The 10421-nt window shown below is 47.0% G+C and overlaps 1 protein-coding gene across 1 annotated transcript; it reads right to left on the bottom strand.

Moving 5' to 3' along the window:
* Positions 1-3249: 3249 nt before the first annotated feature.
* On the bottom strand, positions 3250-10374 carry LOC130835311 (acyl-coenzyme A thioesterase THEM4-like). Its single transcript, XM_057706799.1, has 6 exons — positions 10265-10374; positions 6920-7118; positions 5519-5663; positions 4610-4720; positions 3859-3983; positions 3250-3386 (listed from the first exon to the last, which is right to left on the bottom strand). The coding sequence occupies exons 1-6, from the start codon at positions 10283-10285 to the stop codon at positions 3364-3366; spliced, it is 624 nt and encodes a 207-aa protein (XP_057562782.1). The 5' UTR covers positions 10286-10374; the 3' UTR covers positions 3250-3363.
* Between the last annotated feature and the right edge of the window lie 47 nt (positions 10375-10421).

Genomic DNA, 10421 nt, shown 5'->3' with positions numbered 1-10421 from the left:
TGCCGCCTCGTGGAGCCCTCCGGAACCGCAGGGTCGGGGCTTCCTGCGCCCGGAGCTTCATGGGGCGTCTGCAGGGATGCATGCTTCTGGCTGCCACGTCCGAAGGTCGTTACAGTCCAGATCTGCTCTGCCCAGTGCAGTAGCCAGTAACTAACTGTGGCTATCGAGCACTTGAAATGTGGCTAGTGTGACTGAAGATCAGAATTTTAAACTTGATTTAATTGTAATTAATTTGTATTAAAAACCGAAGCAGTAGGGAGTATTTTTTCCTTTAAACACGACATTATTGTCTAGGCAGATTCACATTTCCCTTTAAACGCTGAAAATTTCGTGCCTGAAATGTGCTGTAAGTTATCCACACACTGGATTTCTAAGACATGACAATAAGATAAAATATTCTTATTCTCATAAATAATTTTTACATTATCACATGTTGAAATGGTATTTTGGGTGTGTTGAAATAATACTTTGGGTGTATTGAACTAGGTGAAATAATTATTAAAATTAATTTTACCTCTTTTGCTTTTTTGTGTGTGTCTTATTTCTTTTTTTGGGGGGGGGGTACACCAAGTTCAATCATCTGTTTTTATACACATATCCCCATATTCCCTCCCTTCCTTGACTCCCCCCCTCGAGTCCCCCCCACCCTCCCCGCCCCAGTCCTCTAAGGCATCTTCCATCCTCGAGTTGGACTCCCTTTGTTATACAACTTCCCACTGGCTATCTATTTTACAGTTGGTATTATACATATGTCTGTGCTACTCTCTCGCTTCGTCTCAGTTTCCCCTTCACCCCCCACTCTTTTGCTTTTTTAATATGACTACTAGAACACTTAACATTACACTTGTTATCCTGTGATAAACCATAATGGAAAAGAATATGAGAAAGAACATATGTATGTATAACTGAGTCACTTTGCTGTACAGCAGAAATTAACACAACATTGTAAATCAACTATACTTTAGTAAAATAAAAAAATTGCACTTGTGCCTCGAACTACTTTTCTACTGGATAACACTGGCTAGATGGTTAAGATTATGGTTTTATCTCTAATCTGGACTCTGTCAATAACCTTTTCTTTTGGTCTGTCAACTTCCTATTGTTCCTATCCGGCTGATCTGTAGAAAACTATTACTGCTGGGATCCCGACACTTGTTGGAAAAGGCAGGCACACAGCTTCAGGGGTCCTGGTTATCTGCAGAATAAAGTCCCGACTTTTCATAGTGACAGCCTTCCCAACTTTCCACCATCCATTCTTCACCCAGGAAATCTAGGTCAGAAAAGAAACTGATGACTCAAGAAACAAGATGCTGTTTTTTAAGGCTTAAATTCCTGTGCTACTGAGGCTCAAGGAACAGGCAAGAAAGTGGGATCTTTCTCGCCAGAGGGGATTAGGCAAAGCATAAACATTAAAAATACATGTACAAACCTGCCCGGTGATTGTTGTATACTTTGCTACCCCTTGTTCTAAACTGCAAGGCTCGTTTCCTTTCCTTTCTTTTTTTCCTTCTAAAATATTTATTTATTTATTTGGTTGCATTGGGTCTTAGTTGCAGCATGCGAGATCTTTCAATGCATTTCAGGGGCTCTTCCTTGTGGTGCGCAGGCTCTCTAGTTGTGTCGGGCGGGCTCTAGAGCTCGCGGGCTTTGTTGCCTTGCACATGGGATCTTAATTCCCCAACCAGGGATCGAACCCGCGTCCCCTATATTGGAAGGTGGATTCTCAACCAGTGGACTACCAGAGAAGTCCCCAAGGCTCATTTTCTTTGTGCAGTGTTGAACTAAGCTGAAACTTCTTTTTTAAAGGAAGACCTACTTTTCTGCCCACGTAGGGCAAGAATTCCTACTTATGAGAAATAATCGATTGGTGTATTTTAGAGGCTGTTCTTGGCCACTCTAGGGGTGGGGGCAGAGGTGGGACCCAGGGTGAAACCCTGCTGCCCGCTGCCCACCCTTGGGAGGTATGTTGGCTTGGCTCTGGGCTCAGAAGAAATGGGCTGGCTTTCAAGGGTGGTTGGTGCCTGCCAGGTTTTCCTCCCCTGTATCTATTTCTGCTACACTCACAACTCTGAAGCCCAGCGTCCCCCTCAATCCTACCCCTATGTCTGTGGGGATGCAGAGATATATAAGATCATGTGAAAGGAGCATTACCCGTCAGCAGATGAGTGCGGGTTTTGTTGTAGTACTTATGTGATAGAGAAGAGCTAAATCGGACTCCATGTGAGATCTGTTTGTTTTACATTAACCTTTGTATTCTATTGCTTTTGTTATAGGTATAGAATGTTACTTTATAGCCAGAAATATGCAGGATATCCCATTCTCAAACCTCTGACCTTTAAAGTTGCAGAACAAACATTTGCCTTGTTGGAGGTTTACAGGAACACCATGAAAGGAACACCATGAACTGACCTACCTGGACAGCTGCAGGAACAAAAGATTCTGGCACCAGGAAGTCTGCAATAACCAATAACCCCTCCTCCCCTTTTAGTATAAAAGAAGCCTGAGTTCTAACTCAGGCAAGAAGGTTTTTTGACAGACAAGAGTCTGCCATCTTCTCAGTCTGCCGACTTCCGGAATAAAGTCGTATTCCTTGCCTCAACACCTCGTCTCCGATTCACTGGCCTGTCGTGCGGCGAGCAGAGCGAGCTTGGACTCGGCAACACTTACTTAATGGTAGACTTAGAGGAGTGAATTAAAACATAAAAGGAAAAAACAAAAAAAAATTTTTAAATAAGAGAAAAAAAAAGAAAAGGAAAAATATTCAGTGAAAGCATTGTGTGTGACTTCAGTTCAAAACAAGGTCATTAATATTGGGCAAGGCTTCCCTGACTTGTCTGCAGTTGATGTAAGCTGATTTTGCTTCTATGACCTTACTACCCCTTGCAGTTACACAATGGGTCTCTTAAACCCAATTCTGGCCCATTTTCTTTTTTCTTTCTTTCTTTTTTTTCCTTTAAGAAATTTTATTGAGATACAATTGACATACAATAAACTGCATATATTTAAACTGTATAATTTGATATTTTTTCTTGTTAGTAATGTATCTATGGCAATCCCAATCCCATTTTCTTTTTTCTGAGTAGGGTGTTAACATAACATGATGCTTTCCCATCCCAGTGACCATAGACACTCTCTATCCAAGAAGAAATACACGTCAATTTGGATACATGACACCATCTTAAAAGTTTATTCACAGCAAGCTCTGATATCTGGAGGAGTTTCTACCATCCAAAAAGGGAAGGTCTGGAGTAAACATTGGCAGCTGGAGATCAATGGGAGAGAGAGAATCTGCTCCAAGGGAAACTTTGGTTTCCTGCCCTCCGGGGCAGGAGGAGATGTGCCTCACAGTGTCTTGCTTCTGTATCACTTCATTTGGAAGAAGATGGCTGCAATGGTGAAGAGCACACAGGTGACTGGCCTCCAGGTTTTGCTTCCAAGAAAAACCAGTTCAGGGAGACCTTTCCTGTCTGCCTGGAGCCAGAGCTGCTTCTGGAAATATCTAAATTCCCCCTATTGTTGTCAAAGCAATGAGCCGGCTTTTGCCTTCTGGAAGCCAGGAGGGGGTCAGGAGGGGAGATACCATGCACACTCGGCTGCCACAACCCCCTCCCCTCCATCCTCATAAGCCCCTTTATGACTGGTGGCCTCCCAGAGAGGTGAATGGGTATGTTATGATGGCCTCTCTCCTGTAACTTACAGAGGCCCCTCTCCACGTGAACATCCCCTTCAACCCCGAACATGCAGCCTTAAGAGTCTCCCAGGGCAGGCACTGCCCTCAGCAGTGTGGGGAGTCACCCTCTGTGCCCATTCACAAGGATGGGCACAAACAGCAGGAAAAAAGAATTCTAATGGCTTTACCAGAAGCTTCGGCAAAGAGGACAGTCCTGTCGCTGTTTTGGACTTCGCAGGAGAGAAACACCTTTCTTCCTTCCATGCTGGTGATCTTTGCCTCCAGCCTGACCACTGAACCGACAGGGAGCGGGCTAGGAGAGAGCAATGGGGGAGAGAGGCTGGTGGGCTGGTCTCCGAGAAACGGGGGGATAACCCTGTGGGGGGATGAGGCTGCCAGAGTGGGGGTCCTGGGGTTCTAGTCCAAGGGCCAAGATATCAGGGGCCCTTGCATTTGTCACCTGCTAGCTGTGCATTCACCTCGACTCCCTCATTTGTCAAGTTGGAGATAATGGTACTGACCTCCCAGCATCATGGCAAAGATCAAACAAAATAAAGTGTGTGTGTTTAGCGAGAGACTATCAAATATCAGGAGTTATTATTTCAGTAGCGGCTCCATAATTATTTACAGACTCAATTAAATATTTACAGGCACATGGGTTGGCTTTCTCTAAATCAGAGATGGCCAAAAGTAGTTCATCATTATGTACTGTGTAGAATATCTTTATGTTAGAACACATAACCCACCTTCAAGCTTATTACCTTGCCCCTGGATGAAAAAGGAACATCTAACAAGTTTAGATTGGTCCATGAGAAAAGCAAAAGTAGAAACCCCTCTTTGCACTCAGGATCGCTACCTGAGCCCTTATCTTCCATCACAACACATGGAATAACCCCACGCCAGCTTACTCCTAACTTGAACCCAGGCAAGGAAACAGACCTCTTGAAGTTGATGGTCATGGTTCCTGTAAAGACTGCATTGGCACTCTTGTACGCCGTCACGAAAAATGTGGTGTCTATCATGGTCCCCAGTGCGCCACCGTGGATAATCCTGCAGGGCCAGATGAGGGGAGAGAGGGAAAGAAAGAGTCACCCAGGACTCCACTCCGCACGGCCAGGTTCCAGTGAGGTGACGTGCTGAAGGGTTCCCTGCAAACCCAGAACCAGATTCTTGCATCGCTCAGGGCAGAGCAGAGACAGGAGAGCAAAGCAAATGCAGGGGAAGCAAACAACGCTGTCTGAAGCAAGTTGCCCCTGTTTAGAAGAGAATAAACTAAAAGCAGAAGTCCCCCCACCCCACTGCCAGCCCCAACCACAAATTCTGATGAATCTTGTGTTCCCTCCTGGGTTGGTCTCAGGGGAAACTCGGATGGTGCAGTGAAAATAGCATGGGCTCTGCAGGCAGAGACTTAACTCTAAACCTCACACACCTAGCCATGTGACCTCAGTCACATGGGCCAGCTGTTTCTTCATCCGCAAGACAGTGGTCTTAAGAATTTTTGTGAGCATTAATTAAGACAGCCAAAGCTCCATGGGCAGGGTCTGGCCATACTGGCCACTGAACAAGAATAGTTTTTCCCTCTTCTTATTTCTAACGTCCACTGCTTACTCCACTGCCATTTAGGAGATTTAGGAAGTCCCTAATAGGGTGCGGCCACACCTCGGGTGGGTGACTGAGGGGCTGGCAGAGCCTCCCCACCCAGGGAGCCAGTAGAATAAGGCTGCGGTAACCAAGAGCCTGCTGAAGGCAGCCATGGACCCACCGAGTGGCCTCTCACCCCCTCCCTGCTCTCTGACCAAGAAAAAAGCCCATTTGAGCTGCTGATCGGGATGGTCCTTTGTGCCTTACCCAGGCAGCCCCTCCAGGAGGGGCCCAGGCTGGAACAAGCAGACACACTTCTTCTCCGAGTCATTGTGGAAGATGACATGCTCAAAGCCGAGTCTCTCCATCTCTGTGAACCGGAGAAAGTGGCGGGTGTCTTCTACCATTTGGACTGGAGAGAAGAGTTGAGTCAGTGAGAAAGATCTCGGGCTGAAGTCTGACCCTGAGGACAGTGTGGTGTCTAGGGCAGAAAGCATCCGACCGGAGGAGATCCTCAGGAAACCCACTGCCCTCGGCTTCCCATCTGCACCCCACAGTATGGCCCATACACCTCTGAAGGAAAGGAGCAGCTTCCGGGGGTGGGGGTGAGATCAGCAGTGTGAGGGACAGTGAGGAGTAAACTGCCCGTGAACTCGGGACACCACTGTTCCCATCAACTGAATAATAAACACTAATCCGAATGCATCGATTGTGGCAGATCAAGGAATAGGCAGGCGAAAATCCTCTCTGTAAATTAAGTATATATGTCCCTTCTCACTGCCACAGATTTCAGTGAGATTTGTCTCTACAGTATGACTTCCAAGGGAAAAGGGGATAATTTAGAGGCCCTAATTAGAGGTAAAGTCTCCAATATATAAATTCCAATACTTATCAAACACCTGCATTTTTGCCAAGAATCTTAAAGCAAAATTTGGGATGACAGCTTAGGTATAAAAAATTAGAAGACTTCCGGCGGACTCCTCCTGTCTCTGGAATGCAGGATCCAGTCTTTGTTTTCCATCCAATGTCCTTCCTTAGTACAAGAGCTCAGCTCAGACTGACCACTAGAGGGAGCACGAGTCCCGTCCACAACAGGTTCTGGCTCCTGGCCTCAGGGGTCTGTAAGATACCGCCCTATGGCAGCGTCACTGAGCTGCCGACTTTGTACCAGAGTGAAGGCACTGGTCCTTAATCCCAGGCACTGCCTCTTCCCAATTCCTCACTGACACTGTACCTGTCTGGTTTACAGGAGACAGTGGCGCTGGCAGGTATAAGGAGATGCCGGGGTGACTGCAGACAGGGGTGGAGAGAGCACTCACCCAGGACTCTGGAATTCCTGATTCTAGTCCAGGCTCTGCCAAAAACTCACTTCATCACCTCTCTAGGCCTCAGTTTTCTCACTTGTAAAATGAGCAGGTTGAATTAGGTGGTCTCCACGTTCCTTTTCTGGCCTAATATTGTGAGTCTAGGATCACCATGTGCAGACTGCCTCATACCGGACTCTCAGGCTAATGTAGGCCACACAGGAGGTGTGGTAACTTAGCTGGGGCACACAGCTCCTCTAGGAAAATGCACACACATAAGCAGAGTTTTGCCAACTGTCCTGCACCATGCAGAGCCCCCGTCCAGCAGAGGTTAAGTGCTCCTGATATAGGGGTGTGAACTTACCAGGGACAGCTTTAGCGATCCTAGCTAAGTCTTCCTCTTTAAAGTACTGCAAAGAGCGCGAATATCCCGGAAGTCGCGTCCATGTCCCATCCACCGTCTTCTCCATGAGGTCGTTGTACAGCCTCACCATCACGGGGCTCCAGCTCGCGTTGGGGAGGGAATAATCCTTTGTATCGGAATGGAGGTGGCTACCTGAGACCTGGAAAGTCAAAAAGAGGTAGCAGACTATGCCAGATCCAATTCCAACTTGACTCATTCATTCATGCATGTATTTAATAGACAGGGCAGTTTTCCCCAGGCAGAGCCTGTACAAATAAATGCCCAGAGATGAGAGAGAGCACGTCAGGTTCCCAGAACTGTACAAGTGGAAGTGTCTAGTGGTAGGGAAGGGGGGCAAGGGAGGAGGTCAGAGAGAAACACTGGGGCCCAAGATGCCATGTTAAAGAATTGGGGCTTTATCCAGAAGAGTTATAAGCAGGAAAATGAAATGGTTAGATTTGCTTGTTAGAAGGATTCCTGCTTCACACGGGAAGCTGTAGTCTGGCCCGGCATTGATGACATTGGATGTCTGGCTGATAAACAATTCAAAGACATAGTCTTTTCCCAGACGTTTCCCTCTCCTGCTCCCCTGCATCCTCCAGGCTCTTCTCCCAAGACGGTTCACCTTGGTTGACTCTCTGATTTATTAGGCTTCTGTCCTATTACAACTGGGGGCTTAACCAGAGACTCCCTTTTCCGGTAGATAGACACCAGGTCTAGGTGGCCAACCCTCCTCCCAGGATTTTAAATAATCCACCACATGGCAACTGTTTCTCGTATTTTTCACCTGGTCATTGTTCATATCCATCAGTGCCAATCAGTCCTTCCTGCTCTTATACAGGTCCTACTTTTTTTCTGGCTTATTTATTGGCTTACTCACAGTTCCCTGTATATGCTCTTCCTTACCTACACAGATGGAGAAAATACAGATTCTTGTATTATCCATAGACAGACATGCTCTCAACGGGAGTAAAAAGCCTAACATCTAGGAATGGTCCCCAATACTTACTGCCCTCTGTAGGGAGCTCTTTTGCCAGGTAATAAGAGGAGAGTGGCATTTGAATTCTGTCTCCATAACTTCTTCCCGTTAATACACTGCACTTAATGCGACTTGACTTTTAACTGCTTTGATCATCTGTTGTTAAATCCATAAAATGAGAAAAACACCACCTACTCTGTAGGTTGCTATGAGGACTGCATGTGGTCATGATACTGGAATGTACCTGGCTCAGTAGCTGGCCCAGAGCAAGCATTCCAAGATGTTAATTTCATCTGAATCCAACAGGATGTCACTCCTTCTCTAGTTTGATCCCAAAGAATTCTTTCCTAGACCTGATCATATGAAACCAAGCCTGAACTCAAACTATTTTGGGAATGAGTTTACTCAGCTTATGAAACTATGAAAGGGGTGACATCCAATTGATGCTACTTTTGAGCACTCAATTTGCACACAACTCACTTTTTGGGGGGCTATAGCTGTTTTACAATGTTGCATTCATTTCTGCTGTACAACGACGTGAATCAGCTCTATGTATACATATATCCCTCCCTCTTGGACCTCTCTCCCACCCACCCCCACATCCCACCCATCTAGGTCACCACGGAGCACCAAGTTGAGCTCCCTGTGCTATATAGCAGGTCCCCATTAGCTCTCTGTTTTACACATGACAGTGCACACGCGTCAATCCCAACCTCCCAATTCATCCCCCTCCTCCCTGCCCTGTGTCCATACGTACATTCTCTAGATCTGTGTCTCTATTCCTGCCCTGCAAATAGATTCATCTGTATAGATGTTCAAATATGTTCATCATTTTTATAGATGCCACATGTGTTAATATATATTTGTTTTTCTCAGTCTGACTTACTCTGCCTTGTGTGACGGACTCTAGATGCATCCACATCTCTACAAATGACTCAGTTTCATTCCTTTCTATGGCTGAGTAACATTCTATTGTATATATGTACCACATCTTTACCCATTCATCTGTCCATGGACATTTAGGTTGCTTCTATGTCCTGGCTATCGTAAATAGTGCTGCAGTGAACATTGGGGTGCATGTGTCTTTTTGAATTATGGTTTCCTCAGGGTATATGCCCAGGAGTGGGATTGCTGGGTCATATGGTAACTCTATTTTTAATTTTTTAAGGAACCTCCATACTGTTCTCCATAGTGGCTGTTATCAATTTACATTCCCACCAACAGTGCATGAGGGTTCCCTTTTCTCCACACCCTCTCCAGCATTTACTGTTTGTAGATTTTTTGATGATGGCCATTCTGACAGGTGTGAGATGGTACCTCACTGTAGTTTTGATTTGCATTTCTCTGATAATTAGTGATGTTGAGCATCTTTTCATGTGTCTGTTGACCACCTATATGTCTTCTTTGGAGTTGAGGCACACCTTTGGCTCAAGCCCGCGATCCAGGCGGCCAGAAGAGGCCTTGGTGGGGGGGTGGGGGGGTGAGGGATAGGGAAGGGGGGGAGGGGGTGGGGGTTTAGCTGGAGGGGGCCCCGGGGGATTATCGGTTCAAGCCTTGGACCCCAGCCAGCTTGCCAGGCCCGAGCTGGAGGGGAGACCCTGGCTGTGGCCCTCTCCGATCACCCAAAGGTCCTTCTCCAACCCCGCTGATCCCTTCACTGTGAGTGGGCCCCTCCAAGTGGGAACCTCCCCCCTTCCCCAGCCCCTCCTCAGGGTCCCACCACCCCCTCACTTTTCTTCCCTCCCTCCTTCCCTCCCATGTCCTACCTGGTCATGCAGGGATTCCTCCCATCCCCACAGGTGTCTGAGGACCCCCACCAGAGCCTAGTAGGTGCCCTAGTTGTGAGGAGACTCGAACTCCGAGTCTTCCTACCCCACCATCTTGACTCTGCTCCACAATTCACTTTTAATTATGCCTCTTTTTTTTTTTTTTTTTGGTCCAGAAAATGCTACATTAAACTGCAATCACTGCTTTCCCTTGAGTTGCTACTAATCAGATTCTCTTTCCTTGATTAAGCTCACTGTGGGGATCAGCAACCCAACTTTCCCATGTGGGAAGTGTTCAGCAGGGCCAGTAAGACTGGAAGTGCCTCCAGATGTTGTCGCTAAGCTCCCAGTTTGAGGGTCTATTCCTCAATACAGGACAAAATGGCCAATTGGAATGTGCATCTCCTAAGAATCAGGAGTCCTGGTTCTAAGGCTCTGCTGTGGCCTTGGGCAGGCTATCTTGTATCTCCAGACCTCAGATTTCTCATCCGTCCAAGGAGTCTAAGGTTCCTCTGACCACACTCACAGCTGCCCGCATGTATACACGATGTGGGTACTCACAGTGATGGGTGGGGCTGGCATCCGGGCTGACCTGAGCAGCCAGGGCTGGCCAGCCAGGGCTGGGAGAAGGGGTGCTGCCTGTCGGTGTCTCACCAGCCACCTGAGACCTCTCTGCAGCATGACGTCTGGCTGAGATGTGCCAACAGAACCTCCTCCC

Source organism: Hippopotamus amphibius, chromosome 13 (genome assembly GCF_030028045.1).
Source record: "Hippopotamus amphibius kiboko isolate mHipAmp2 chromosome 13, mHipAmp2.hap2, whole genome shotgun sequence".
NCBI classification, from domain to species: domain Eukaryota; kingdom Metazoa; phylum Chordata; class Mammalia; order Artiodactyla; family Hippopotamidae; genus Hippopotamus; species Hippopotamus amphibius.
Note: the sequence above shows the minus strand (reverse complement) of the source record. Positions and strands in the feature narration are given on the sequence as shown.